At 37.1% G+C, this 15173-nt stretch overlaps 1 protein-coding gene across 4 annotated transcripts in view; it reads left to right on the top strand.

The window, feature by feature from the left end:
• PLCE1 (phospholipase C epsilon 1) overlaps positions 1-15173 on the top strand; it is a 146793-nt gene that overhangs the window by 110739 nt on the left and 20881 nt on the right. For all 4 annotated transcript variants that reach the window (XM_010410588.4, XM_039553593.1, XM_039553594.1 and 1 more), the window contains 11 exons: positions 3743-4409; positions 4940-5122; positions 5974-6091; positions 6473-6626; positions 9801-9923; positions 10009-10145; positions 11075-11313; positions 12316-12377; positions 12546-12711; positions 14493-14600; positions 15016-15132. In XM_010410588.4, coding sequence (XP_010408890.3) covers positions 3743-4409; positions 4940-5122; positions 5974-6091; positions 6473-6626; positions 9801-9923; positions 10009-10145; positions 11075-11313; positions 12316-12377; positions 12546-12711; positions 14493-14600; positions 15016-15132 — 2074 coding nt within the window. The remainder of the gene's footprint in view (positions 1-3742; positions 4410-4939; positions 5123-5973; positions 6092-6472; positions 6627-9800; positions 9924-10008; positions 10146-11074; positions 11314-12315; positions 12378-12545; positions 12712-14492; positions 14601-15015; positions 15133-15173) is intronic.

A 15173-nucleotide genomic window follows, 5' to 3' on the forward strand; every position in this document is an offset into this window, starting at 1 on the left:
GAATTTTTAGGTTGCTATAGTCCTGCTATTTTGCAAAGAAGTTTACTTCATTGTGCCCTGTGTAAAAATAGCCCAGTGTTCAGTAATCTGATTTCACTTTGAAGACCACTTTTGAAGACTGTACTAGTCACCAACAGGAAAGACAGTAAATGCAAAGTTTAAGACATTGCATGATATTCTAGAGTGTTGCTTTGCAATTAAGTCACATTGCAAAGCTCATGTAGAGATAGGTGGGTCAGGTCAGCTTTCAGCTGAGTAACTGTGTTAGACTAACTTCAAATTAAGTAACAGAACTGTACTGCTCTGAGGTGAAGCACTGTAAAATTATGTGAGGGCTTGCATAAAAAAAGCATGCTTAAGTCACTGCTTGATTTATTTTATTGATAAGGTGTGTCAGAAATATCAATATGTTCAGAACTATCCAACTTATTTCAGCTACTTAAACATTAAATCTAATAAGTGCCTGAGAGGCAACTACTATCTTCCTGTTGAAAATGCATTTATTTCATTAACATATAATTCTAAATTTCATTTCAAATAAATAATCATTATTTCCTGAAAGAATGGTTTCTAATAGAATTATTCACATCTGGCTTTAGTTGCTTCTGGGAAGTGGAGCAGTAGATTAAGCCAAGAAAGACAGACCCACTTCTCTGCCCATTTATGTTATCTCTTACTTCAATCCAAATACTTTCTTCCAGGAATTACTTTTTGTTAATAAATATGCTTTAAAATCAACTTGCAAATCACAGTTCAAATGGTGAATAAGCTAGGCATATAAACATTTCACTTGGATGAACAAAAAGATATTAAATGGAGTTCCTTTTTTTATGTGTTTATGAAATAATTTTTGTTAATTTACTTATTTATGCTTTATATGTAAATAGAATCTGGGAAGTTCTGCTCTAAAATAAAGTAGGAATTCAGTTTTTTAAAAAACCCAGTGTGAATCTGAAATGAAAATTTAGGATTTGAATGGACAAAACTGCGGATCGGTAGTTAAAGCTATGTTTCCTGGTTCAGGCTACTAACTACTCAGTTATGAGTATCTGTACTTCTGATGCAGTAAATACTGATTTTAACAGTATAATACTTGTAGGAGAATACTTCTGAAAGTACTGATTTAACTCAAGTATCTCATAGGCTTTGGAAATTCCTTATTCACTTGCCGTGACTTTCCTGGGCATGCAGAAAGATGGGTGAGGTACAGGAGCAAATGGCAACAGAGGCATGTTCTGTTGTGCTCGTAAGGAGGCTGTGTTTGGTTTATTTTTATTGCTATGAACAGCTAAAAAGTTCTAAGGAAGAAATTTAGTCCTCTTTCTTGTGAGACATGTCATATTTGCATACAGTGTTATAAAATCCAAATTATATCATAATTATGCATTATCTGATAATTGTAATGTTGTGGTCATAAAGGCAGAAAAATAACACTGCATAACATGTTTCTCATTACTTTATAATTACAAGAAAGATTTTCAATTAGTTTTTCTTTTGATGATTTGGATCAGTATTGTGGAACATGAATGCACCAAAGCTGGTAGGTTAATTTGATTTGAAGAAAATGAAAGGCATCTAATAGAATCAATGGGCAGTGGGTATAATTACTTTCCTAGTTGCGTTAGCAAATAAGCTCTATCACTCTGTAGTCAGTGACCCATCTAATTGCCCTGGATTTCTGTACATGCCAGATAAATATCAAACATTAATCTTTCTTAGAATTCAATTTCGACAATTAATAATTTTTTTTAAAAAAAGGTAGGCAGGAAAATGAAAAAAAAAAAAACAAACCAAGTTTGAAATACAGTTTTTATGGAATTGTTAATTACTGAGTGACCTATGAAGATACTGCTGACTTTGAATCATTGCTTTATTAGCCTGATCTTGTCGTCACTTTTAAGCTTTTCCAATGACACTAAATAGCATATAAAATAATAGAGGAAAACCTCCCATTTTTTTTTCTTTTTGTGTACCTTGCAATTTTCTCCTCTAAAACTGCAATCTGTGTCACTGTTTCCTTTATCTTTTCATTTCGTTGCCTCTCAGTGCAGCACGTGTAAAGAAAGCCCCTGGTCCACCCCAGGCTCTGTAAGTGCTCTCAGTAATTGACAGTGGTGTGGCTTTTGGCAGCTCGTGTCAGAGGCTCCATTTCTGTGTATGGTTACGTGTGTGTGTGCTTGGCTTACCTGCTTCCTGTATGTTTTAATCTGCAGCATGCAACACATGTGAAACAAGGCATAAACAAAGCTCTGCCATCTCTGCTATAATAGACTCCTCCAGCCATGCACATCTACTCTCAGAATACATTTTATAGCATTTTTACAGAGACTTGTTTGATTGTTTTGAGGGCATAGGGGAGAAGGAGCTGCTTCAGTTGTTTCTTTAATTTTGAAATGTTTGTTGTGTATAATACAGGTAAATATTTCTATTTACATGTGTCTGGTAAGACTCTAGTAAGGCAATTTATACCAACTCAGTTATCATGCTTGACCGTTATTTTTAGGAATATTTCTTAAATAAATAGAGCTACAGTTAAGACTGCAGTTATTCTGCCAGGGCCCCTCACCACAAGCAATAAATCCTCAGCTTATTTGTCCCTTTTTTATAAATTTGGTGAAGAGATAGAGATCTCACCAATAAATGAATTTGTAGAGGAATCATTAGAATTGCTGTATGGAATAAGGGAAAAATTCAGGTTAATTTGTCATCCAGGTAGGGAAGAGTTTTAGGGAAAGCTGGTGGTCACTGGGGGAGATGGTGTATGTGACTTGGAAACACAAGTCATCTTTGGCTTGGTTGGTAGGAGAGGGGCAGGAACTGGGAGTGCTGTGGTGATAGGAAGGGGAAGCACGGAGGTATTAGGATAAGATGTCTTGAAGAATATGTAGAGGAAGATGGTTTGGATTTTATTGGCCGGATATCCTTAAGAAAATATGCTTCATTATTTCTGTTGTACACAGAACAGTTTGTCCTTTTTTATGTTCACTGAAGTATCCAAATATTGAACATTTGTACATTCATACATGTTAGAAGCTTCTGCAGGGAAGGCATTTTATTTAAACTACCTCATCTACTTGCTCAGTATTGTTGCTCTGTATCTACTGTTTCTAACTTTGGCAAAATATTTCAGAAGTTCTGGTTGCTGCATACAAGTTTTATGTTAATATTTTCCTTAAGTAAAATAAAATTTCTGATGGAAAGTATCTGATAAAATTCTCGCTGCATTCTTATGAGGAAGGTATGTATTTTAACCACAGTTTTGCTAGTGTTGGTCAGAGTATTATATAATGTGAAAGGTCTGCACATTAAATCAGTAATAGAATAGAGATTAGAAGTCCTGTCTGAAATCCACTACATCCTGCTAACATCTTCCACATATGGTACTTGATATTTCAACTGAAGCAATCTTACACAGTGTATTTAAAAACTGGAATCACTTGGCTTTAAGAACCAATCAGACACCTCTTATTATTAATGCAAAGTTTGGAAACTTCTAGGAAAATATAATCATATTGTTTCAGGAGTTATAATTAATTCTAGCAGCATCTATTAATTAATGCAAAATTGCAATAACATAAATTGTAATACTTCAAAAACTACACAAGTTCCTGTAAGTCCCAATTATATAGTGATGATAGTAGTTAATTTATTTAAACTACAGCAGAAAAAATATTAATAAAGCATAGCATAAATCAGCACATGTATTACTAAATATAACTCTCTCATCTTTGCTCATATGCAGATTTCTCATTGGAGATCTTTCAGATTCTGAAAGTGACATATTTGAGCAGTTGAAAGAATGGGACACAAATTCAGTGGAAGAGCAGCAAAAGGCTTTCTGCCATGGGATAGAACTCATTCCCTGGTACGTGCTGTCCATCAGGGCTGACGTCCATCAGTTCATGCAACAAGGGGCGACCGTCATTCATTATGACCAGGAGACACATCTCTCAGCTCGTTGCTTTCTTCAGCTCCAGCCTGACAATAGTACTTTGACTTGGACAAAACCCACAACAGTTTGCCCTGCAAATGCCAAGGTAAAACTGAGTGTGCTGGGTAATACCGCTGAGCTTGGTAAATACCAGTTTCTTGGTAATACTGGACTGGTGGAAGGTTTTTTGGACTTGTTTTCAGCCAAGGCTGTATATATGGGACACTCGGGCATTGATATGCACACTGTGTGTGTTCAAAATAAACTTTGCAATATGTCCCTTGAAGAAAATGGTATAACACTACTTTATGGACTTCAGACTACTGATAATAAGTTGCTGCACTTTGTTGCTCCAAAATACACTGCCAGAATGCTGTATGATGGATTGCTGGAATTGACTAAAGCTGTAAGAAAAATGAGGAGATTCCCTGATCAAAGACTACAGTGGCTACGGAAACAGTATGTCAGCCTTTACCAGGTAAAACATGCTGTGATTCTCTATAAAAAAGTTCAAAGATATCAACAACTTAATGTAATGCAACTAGTTTCTATCATAAGTAAGATTAGATTAATAAATCTCCAACTTTGTAACATGGCTTAAGCAGTAAGATCTGATTCTCCACACAAGGTTATGTCAAACCTTGTAAGTTTTCAATACACTGAGGTTAAATTTTTTTTTCTTATGAAGCTCTTCATATGTTTGGAGTTTTAGCCTGATCTCATCTTCACTTTTAAGCTTTTCCAATTACAGTAAACAACATAAGTATTTTATTAAAGAAAAAAGCAATGACAGTACTTGAAAAGGGCACCAAAATACTGAGTGATAATAGTTAGGGCCAAAAACATCTCCAAAGCAGCAAACAAAATAGCCCTGGGGAATTCACTCAATAATCAAAAATTGCCTCCTCTTGATTGTTTCTTTCATTGGTTCCTCAGAGTAGTCTATATTATTGCTTAAAAAAGGTGTCCTTATTCTCCTTGTTTTGTTAACGCTGAGAATCTTTGTAGGAGGATGGAAGATTTGAAGGCCCAACCTTGGCTCAGGCTGTTGAGCTGTTCGGAGGCAGACGATGGAGTGCAAGAAACACAGGCACGGGATCTCTCACCAAAAGCACCGAGAAGCCCAATGTACAGAGAAACAACACTCTGGGAATCAGCACAGCTAAGAAAAAGAAGAAAGTACTCATCAGGGTAGAATATTTTGTTATTCATGTGTTTTGTTTCCTTCTTTCAGTTACTGTGTAGCTGTGTTCTGAACCAGAGGAAAGAAGTTAGATGATAGTTTTAAAACTGTTTATTGTAGTTTCAAGTTTGGGGATTATGGTTTTCCAATAGTTTGTGTTTCTTTTCTCATGCTTGCAGCATTGTTAGGACATGTAGGTACTGGGGCTAGCAGAAGGGGACAGAATCTTCTTGCAACCTTTAGGTGCTACCTCAGCATAAAGGTAAAAATATTGGTGGTAATAAAAATCTTAACATGCAAAGGGATGTCTGGAGGTTGGTGTAATTTTTTTTAATCCTTTTTGTTTTCATGTTTCGAAAAACACTACCACAGTTATTCCACCTCGGATTAGCACCCACTTTTATCTCATGTGGGTGACAGAAACATGACCTAGTCTGGAGTCTCCTCTCTTTTCCTAGAGAAAACTGCTTTAAACTTAGACAGGAGAGAAGAAAATGCAGGACTAGCACCTCTATGCTACCCACATTTTCCAGCGGGCAGGTAGAAAGATTCTCAGATGAAAAGGTCCATCCTCTTTAGGGCTCCAGTGCACCAGTAAAATAGTGTAATACCAGCTGCAACATTTTAGAGAAGCACAATCATTGTCATCTTCTGTGTGATGTCAAACTGAGGTAACACCTAATGGTCCCACGCTTGACTATGTATCTGTTTAAGTTGTCTCTTTTCTACTGGTATTGGCCTTACAATACCTGTTTTGTAAGGAATAGGTGATTTATATCATGGCTTCATTACAGATTGTACAGATAAGAAATGGAAATAGGGGGTTTGGGATGTTTATTATGGTGCTCATTATTTCTAGGGTGAAAGTGGAGAGGCCACTGATGATGAAATGGCAACTCGAAAGGCAAAAAGCTGTAAGGAATATCGTAATAGAAGTGGTTCAGATCCTCAAGATATTGATGAACAAGAAGAACCAGGTAAATATATTGCTTCAGTACTTTAAAGTCCATCAGGGTTTTGCTGAAAGTCTTTTTATGCAGACATTTTTTATAGTGTTAAACTTATAAACCTACTTTTGCAGTTGAAACTCCAAATGCTGTGAACTTTGAAATTCATTTCTGCAGTTGTTCATGATTGTTCTTTAACTTAGTTTCAGTAGCTTTCCATTTCTATTCAGATAAAATGCATTTTTAAGTGTTGTTCAATATGTACTTTTTTGACTGTTTTGGGACAAATCTAGAATCCTGTTAGTGTCTTACTATATGTTTTAATGAAATATCCTATAGGTCTTCTGGACAAAAGCATTTTTATTGGGACAGATGTTGTAATTGCGATGAAAACTTTTGTTTTCTCCTTAGATCAAAATATTATTATTAACTCTTCTCCATCTAACAACCTGCCATCAAGAAGAGCTCACTCTCTGACAGCATCTGGATCTCCCAGTTTAGGAGCTACATCACCAGCAAGACCAGTCTCCTCTCCTGTAATATCATCAAGCAAAAGTCAGTCTAGGTAAGGACAGAATCAATGCTTTGATTTAAAAAGAAAAGAAGCTACTATTACTTACTTACCATCAAATGTGGGGTTTGTGCCAAACTGGCAAAATTTGACAAAAACAGCTCCAGAAATGTCATTAGCCTTTTTGTAGACATCTAAAACACATTGTAGAACAGCACAAAACATTTAAGCTAAAATGCCATGAATCTGAGGATGGCTTTGTAGCAGGTCCCTGTGCAGCACGCTTCAGTTTATGTCTGTTACAGAAGCAGATTGGAATGCTGTTCCAAAACTACACAAATAAGGAGCTTAACTCTTTCACCAGATCTTCTCCAAAACATAGTTCTAGGCACCTTCTGTATAGTAAAAATCAACAGAAATGTTATAGATGTGTGAACTGAAGTTCTGAGATTTCTCAGCATAAATAATTTCTACCTGGGGGAGTAATAACTTTTGCTGACATTCCTGGTGATGACTGCACTACTGTCTTGGGAATTGGAGGAACAGATTTGGAATCTTCCTCTTACAGGCCTCTTTTTCTTGAACATTCATCCTTTTTGTGTCACTTAGGGAATGTTAAAGGTTATGCTGTTGCAATGTGTGCAGTAACAGTGCATTATTTTATTAATGCTGTAAATACTAATGGTGATGGTTGTAGTAATTACAGTATTAACAATATAATGTAACAATGATAATATGTCAGGGATGTGGACAGTACTTCATGACATACAAGAGGACAGCCTCAACAGAGGCTTTCCAGTGCCTTTCAGAGAAGGAATGCTGAAATATCGTTATGAACATGAATCTTCGGGGTTCCAGGACAGCAACAGTAAACAGTGGAAGAGATTACTGCTGCTGGTAGAACATTATTTTTGAAGAGTTGTGTCTTGTGCAATGGTTTCTGTTGTGTATTTCTCGGGGATCATATGTATACTAAAAATAGTTGGATTTGGCAACAGGTATGAGTAGTAGAGCCACCTGTGAACATAAGTGGTTGGCTTAACACTGGTTTGTGAGGCTCTGTGTTCTTCTTGTTTTTCACTGTCATTCACAAACTTGGATTTGTCTTGGTAAGCAATTATTCTTTTATTTTTTTGCAAGGATGAGAACAGCTTTCTTTCACATTGAACTGAAGAAATACTGCTTTTCTATCTCTGGAAAATGCTTCCGTGTTTTGCAAATCTTCTTTTTGCTTTTATGCCAGAATAGTTGTTGTCTCTAAATGAGATTAAAAGGCTCAATGGAGAACTCGCATTCCCTGGGAAAGGACAGCTAATGTTCCTTTAAATCCTCTCAGAACTGCATGGATCTCTTTGTAGCTAAGCACTGTGGACCTCCCCCAGTTATCACAGGTTTTCCCTGGAAAAGTTGTCTGGCACCTCCTCAGCATTGCTTCGCAGAGAAATCCCAAATTTGCTATGACCCTTCTTGCTAGAACTTGTTCAGGATGTAGCTTATGGCTGTTTCATATGTCCAGAAGAAGTCTTCCTCAGAACAGATTTGCATGTTTTACCCATTATCGTGACCCAGTTTTCATGAGCCATTAATAAATTTGGAGCACTGGAGAGTTTTATTCTGAACACAGGTAGCTTGCACCTGCTTCTGTCATTCCTTCAAAGCAGATGGGCATCCGACAAATTTCCACATTCCTTGGAAATCTAGTGCCACTTGTAAGGTGGAGGAAGCAGGAGAATGGTTGATAAGGCCACTGGAACACAGAGCACTAGAGATGGGGGCTTTTTTGGGAAGAGAGAATAAACCTCCTGTCTCATTAACTATTTACAGGTGTAATCCAGACTGCTACTAGTTGCAGTTTTGGTTGTTGGTGATGATGGGGTTTTCTTGGGGGTTTGGGGCTTCTTTTTTGAAAACTTTTTGTTTGTATTATTTCCCACTACTCTGGAAGATGATCTTATTGATCAGATAGGATGAAATGCTGAGCATTTTCTTCTGCTCTTGGTCTCCCATTTGGTACTCTGCAGTTCCAGTCTGTTTTCTGGAGTCTAGAGACTTTCCTCATCATGGTTTATTTTTCCTCTCTGATAAAAATGCTAGGAATTATTTTAGCTAAAAAAAGTTATATGCAGTATGTCTCAGTACTTGCCATAGTGATGTCAAACAAATCGAACATTATCAACTAAAATAGATGGTATTTTTTAGTACTTTTAAATCACATTGTGTTTCCAATTGCATGCATCCATCTCATGCCAGGAGTAAACTCAGGAATCTGGTCCAGCATATTTATGTAAGAAGTCACCTGATTGCAGGCAAGTCTTTAGGAACACTGGACAACAAGCTGGTCCTGTTTTGCCATCACAGCTGTTGGAACTATTTGTATTGAACCTGATGGCAAAATTAATAGATTAATGGATCTGTATATTTGAACATTACAGAGCAATAAAATCTGACACATGGTCTGATATTTTGAAGGAAATACTGTCACTTCTGCAGTTAGTTATGGTTTAAACTAGATAGTTCTTGATATTTGTGTTGTTTGCTTAGTTCCTGCCCTTTTCAGGATGCTGGTGCTGGCAGATCCCATTCCTGTAATGTGTGTTCATTGGTGTTTAGGCCCAGGAAGGGGCTCAAGAGCTCAGCCCCTCATTGCAAGTTACTACATGTTGTTCACTAAGGACTTGTTCATACTGCTCAAGTCAGGGTCTAACTGTATTTACCAGTGTAAATCCTCTAGTAGCCTAAAGATTTTGGGTTGTGACTTTTGGAAATGTGCTGGTTCTACTTCAAAAGCCTTTTTCAGCTACACAACTTAGATTAATGATTGCAGTTACTGAACAATCTATTTTATTATTTCATCTTCAATGAACCTTATACGCAGCCCGCATTTCAAGAATACTGGCATTGTTTTCTTTAAAGGGAAAATAAGTGCTTTCATTTGTGCTATGTGCATCAGGCCTTTTTCCACATGAAAGTTTTAAATTGCATGATATGCATTATTCATTCTGGTAAAGTTTTCAGTTGTCTTGAAGGAAAAAAATAGCTCCTATAAAGCAAGAAGGTAAAAACCATCATAATGCATCTTATGAGATAGTGCTTAATTTGCTTCTTCCAGATTTTGTTAACAAATGCATTAAGGAGAACACAAATAAACTGTTAATACAGTAATGCATAATATTTCAATTAAGTAGAGGTTTAATATAACCAAACTACAGCAGTCTTTTTTGGATTTAGCACCTGGAGCAGCAGTAGCTGGCATGGCCGCGTCAAAGGAGGAATGAAGGGATTTCAGAACTTCATGGTGTCTGATAGTAACATGACTTTTGTGGAATTTGTAGAGCTCTTCAAATCTTTCAGGTAAAAGATTTTTTTTTTCTATGCTAATTTCATTCATCCAAGTTTATAAAAGAGCAAAAATTGAACTTCTCTGCTCTTTTTGCAGTGTCCGTAGCCGCAAGGATCTGAAAGACCTTTTTGATGTTTATGCTGTGCCTTGCAACCGGTCTGGCTTAGAGCCTACTCCACTTTATACTAATTTGAAGATTGATGAAAATAGCAGTGGATTCCAGCCTGATTTAGGTTTGTTAAAGAGAAAAATGCAGCTGTTAGACTGCTGAGCAACTTCAGTTATTGGCCTTAAAAAAATGCATCTCAGTCAGTCTCATTATCAGTTATAAGTTTAAGTCAGGGGCTGCTGCCATGCCTCCACTAATACCTAGTTAGCAGGGTTTAAGACAAAAATGAAGTGAAGGAAAAGTATTCCAGCTTTCCACTAGACAGATATATTTGTAACTGGTAATAGCAGAAGAATAAAGCTTGTTGCTGAATGGCTGAGCCCAGGGATCTGTAGGATCAGGGATCAGGTTGCAGGAGCCCTGGAAGGGCTAAAACACTGTGCAAATATAGGGAGGAGAAATGAGGAGGCTGTACCCTGTGTCCCATTTGGCTGTTTTTTCTTATCTAGTTTCCTAGTGGATCTGCTTTATGTGGGATAAGGGGGAAGGAAGCCTCTGTCCCCTTTTACATTTCTCAGTCACCATAATCTAAGTCTGGGACTTTGGCCACATGTAAAGAAAACAGTCTTTCTGCCAAGCAGCTTGTGGGGAGGGTGTAGAGCAATTGGCACAGGAGACTGGAAGAAGATAAAAGGTGATTGAACAGGAAGGGTATGGGGTTGCACACAGTGAAGGAAAGGCTTTGAGGCTGTACATGGTGGTGAGAGGGAGCAGGAGAGTCCTGGGCGTGTGAGAGGCTGTGGATCCATGTTAAAGGTTCCAGGATTTTGTTCAGAGTCATTGGACACCTGTAGTCCACTCACATGCATGCTTAATGTTCTCTCTTCTATTAGTGGATAGAAACAAGATGGTTTTGTTCTGATCGACTGTGTCAGTGCTAAAACACTCAGTGAAATACTTGTGTGTATTGTACACTACATTATATTCTATATGGGATATATAATACGCATCATTATTTAGCTTATATTTTTATTTCCTCATTTTTCTTTTAAGATTTGTTGACTAGAAATGTTTCAGACCTTGGTTTGTTCATTAAGAGCCGGCAGCAGCTATCAGACAACCAGAGGCAAATATCTGATGCTATTGCTGCTGCCAGCATCGTAACCAATGGTACTGGAGTTGAAAGCACATCGCTGGGAGTATTTGGAGTAGGAATCCAGCAGCTGAATGACTTCCTAGTGAATTGTCAAGGAGAACACTGCACCTATGATGAAATCCTCAGTATTATCCAGGTCTGCAATACAAATATCTTTCCTTTTTACTAGAATTTGTGGTAGTTCCATTTTGCCCATTAACGTTGTATGCTGTTCAGAATAGCATCTGTGTGGGTATCTCCTTTCACAGTGATATTGTCTCTGCAGTTTACTTGAATTTAAAATTTAATACTATCTTTATTTTGGGCTAGAAAATTGTATGGATGTCCATAAATATATCCATTTTTAAAAAACGCAAATAAATAGTTCTATTAGCTATGTGTACTTTAGCAGGGAGGGGATGTCACTAGCTAGGAAAAGTGTTTGTGACAGTTCATTTATTTCTCCTTGTCTGTGACCACATTTGATTGAGCATAACCCTGCTTTGGAACTTTAAAAAGCACCATTTACATGTATTTTTATTTTATTGTAAAAAAAATTTCCAGAGGAAACATGGACATTTTATTCCCTTGTGTACAATGGCTGATGATTTTAGAAAGTGTGTAGAAAAATTTTTATTCCTCGAAACATGCATGATTAATGTACTCCAAAACTAAGCACCCATTTAGCAGTTAACAAAGGCTAAAAGCTATATATAACTATCAACATGCAAGACAGAATTGCAAAGTTTGAAAGACAGAAATTCTAAAGAAACTTCAAGTTGGAATACCACAAATCTTGTTAACTTGAGATGGTGGTATGTTGTATTTAAGCATAATAGATGGGAGTAGGATACCTGATCACAAATCTTTCTTAATTTCAACTTAATTGCCATCTCAGCTTTGAACAGGAGGTTGGATTGCACAATCTCCCAACATCCTTTTCAACCTGAATAATTCTTTGATTTATGATTATGACTTTAGTATGTTTGTTTAGTGATTTGTAAAACACAATTTGCAGGCACCTGATTATTTTATCCACAAAACATGGTTTTACATACTAACTGTTCAGTGCTATGAGCAGACTACATATAAAAACATGACATAGACGTATTTCTAAGAATTGTTATTATATATCTCTTTAATTCCTTCCTCCTTATAGAAATTTGAGCCTAGTGTGAACATGTGCCAGCAGGGGCTGCTATCTTTTGAAGGATTTGCAAGGTAATTACTTATGCACTAATTTATATATACATGTGTGTGTATATATATATGTGTGTGTGTATATATATATATATATGTTAAAAGATGATACAAGTGTATTGATGTTTCTAGGAGAGTCAGAAAATGCTCAGCACAGCATAAAATTTCCTCACATTTTCTCACTTCTAGATTTTTGATGGATAAAGACAACTTTGCCTCCAAAAATGATGAATCACAGGAGAATGCTGAGGACTTGCACTTTCCTCTCTCATATTACTACATAGAATCCTCACACAATACTTACCTTACTGGCCATCAGCTTAAAGGGGAGTCCTCAGTGGAGCTCTACAGCCAGGTATGCAGGATTGGATTGTTCTGTAGCTTTCAACATGAACTTGTTTGTTTTACTGGTAAGTTTCAGGAACATGACCCTTTTGCTTTGAAAATCTAAATGTCCTAAACCCCTGCTTGCAAAACTTTGGAAAACATGATGTGTGGGAAAGCTGCCTGTAAGAACAGTTGTGCTCAAATGCCTTTTCTAAGGCAAAAAAATGGGTTTAGTTTGAGATTCATAGCATTTAGACACCAGTCGGTCTGACCCAACCTACTAAAATTAGACTTTCCCACAGGAAAGACTGATCTAATATTTTAGTTCATTCAGATGTCAAAAACACTACTGAAATACTGTACATTGCACTGCAAAGACAAATTTCAAATAGAACTTCTACAAAGGTTACTTCTAGGAATATTATACAGATTTTAGACTTTATGCCTGATTGGTGGTGAACAGGCGAGGAACAAATTCTCCCTTGGGCTTTCAGTTCTATGTTTGTTTGTATATATATATTTGTATGTCTGTGAGTTTGCAAAATGCTGGAGAAAGCATCAAACTTCCTATCAGTAGTGTTTTCATTATGCTGAGTTAATGACTCACCATTGAGAAATGACTCATCTGGTGTCCCATGTGCTGTCTCACCTGTGGCTATAGACAGAGAGGTGAGGCCGTGTTAGGAAATCCTGAATAACATGAATGTACTGAGTAATGCAGTTGCAGAGGTTCCTGCAGTAGCACTGCATAGTGATCTTAGTATTGTGTTGGTAATAGATGGGAAGTGAGATAGAGATCAACTGCCTTCAAGGTTTGCATGATTAAGAAGAGCTTCTTCCTGTCCCTCAAGTGGCTGTTGCCTGCTGAAGGGGCTCTGTTCTGGCTCCTTTAGTCTGGCTCTCACAGAAGTGGTGGAGTGCCAGCTATGGACACAACTGCCTGAAATCAAATTATTCAGGTTTTGAGTAGAAATAATTTTTTATTTGTTCATGAATGGTTTTGCTGCAAATGGGTTTGATTGTTGAGATCTTTCTATTCAGTAAAATATTAAATTGTAGTACAGATGACAGGCATGCTAAATACTGATAGCAATAATAAACTGGGCTACCACAAGATGGGTTATCTCTCCCTTCATCCTTCCTCTTTGCTTCCTTCATTGGTTTTTTTAGCAATGGCTTTCTAAATAAATAAATGAATAATTTAAAAATTGATGAATGAATTGATGGCTGTAAATTAGCTTAATATAATTAAGATGGCCTGGCACATTTCCATTTTAACTATCCTCACAGAAATTTTTAAGACATCATTTCCAGACTTTTATTTATAAAACTAACAATAACAAAAAAGCCCCCAACAAACAAACTGCACGTGCTTTCCCCCTAAGCTGTCATGGGAGCAACCTGGAATAAATTGCTATGTTGCTTTATAGCTGCTTTTGCAGGTAGAAATATGGAAATGTTTCTCTCTCTCAGGAAATTAAGCTGTACAATAAGAACCACCTTCTGCAAACAGATTCCATGTGTCCTCTAAGATACCATGAATTTGAAAGCTTTATGGTAATTTTTCCAAGAACATATGTGCTTTCTTAATTTTCCCATCGTTTTTCACTGGGAAATAAGGAATTCAGTTAGGGAATGCACTTATCTGGGCACTATACCTTCTGTGGGCTGTATACTTCACAGAAATTGCTCTTTCCAGCAATTTTGTTGAATCACTGGGCTTTCATTCATCTCTGCAATGTCTGTCTTCTACTTTGATGGTATGATGCTGTGTCTTATATGTGCTTACACTGCTCAATTGCATTGTAGGTCCTTTTACAAGGTTGCAGAAGTGTAGAATTAGACTGCTGGGATGGTGATGACGGGATGCCTATCATTTATCATGGGCACACTCTTACTACAAAGATCTCTTTTAAGGTATGCTGGTAATTGCACATAGAAACAAAAAAGTGAGAAGTTATTTTTTCTGTAACAAAGGGAAAAAGTAATTGCCTACTAGAAAAATACAAATTCTGATGGGCTAAATTCTAATAGAATATAAACTATAGATTATGTCAGACATTAAATTCTCAGCAGTAAATATTACACTTTTCAAATTAGTTTTTGTAGCATATATAGGGTAATTTTCTGTCGTTTTGTTGTTACATAAGTAACAAAAGTGGGTATTGCCACTTGTGTTGTAACAAGATGTCAGCTTGCTTTGAAAGTACACTGTGGCCTCTCCCTTCTTCCAGAGGAAAGCAGATGTCCAACCCCCCTCTCAGCTAACAGTAGCTGAACTGAGTGCTGCAGAATGATCCCACATTCTTTCAATGGCCTTTCTCTCTCGCAGGAGGTGGTTGAAGCCATTGATCGCAACGCGTTCATCACTTCCGACCTGCCAGTCATCATCTCCATAGAAAACCACTGCTCGCTGCCTCAGCAGCGCAAGATGGCCGAGATTTTCAAGGTAGGCCGTAAACTGCGGGAAGTTATTCCATGCTCATGCCT

The sequence above is a fragment of the Corvus cornix genome, chromosome 6 (genome assembly GCF_000738735.6).
Source record: "Corvus cornix cornix isolate S_Up_H32 chromosome 6, ASM73873v5, whole genome shotgun sequence".
NCBI lineage: Eukaryota > Metazoa > Chordata > Aves > Passeriformes > Corvidae > Corvus > Corvus cornix.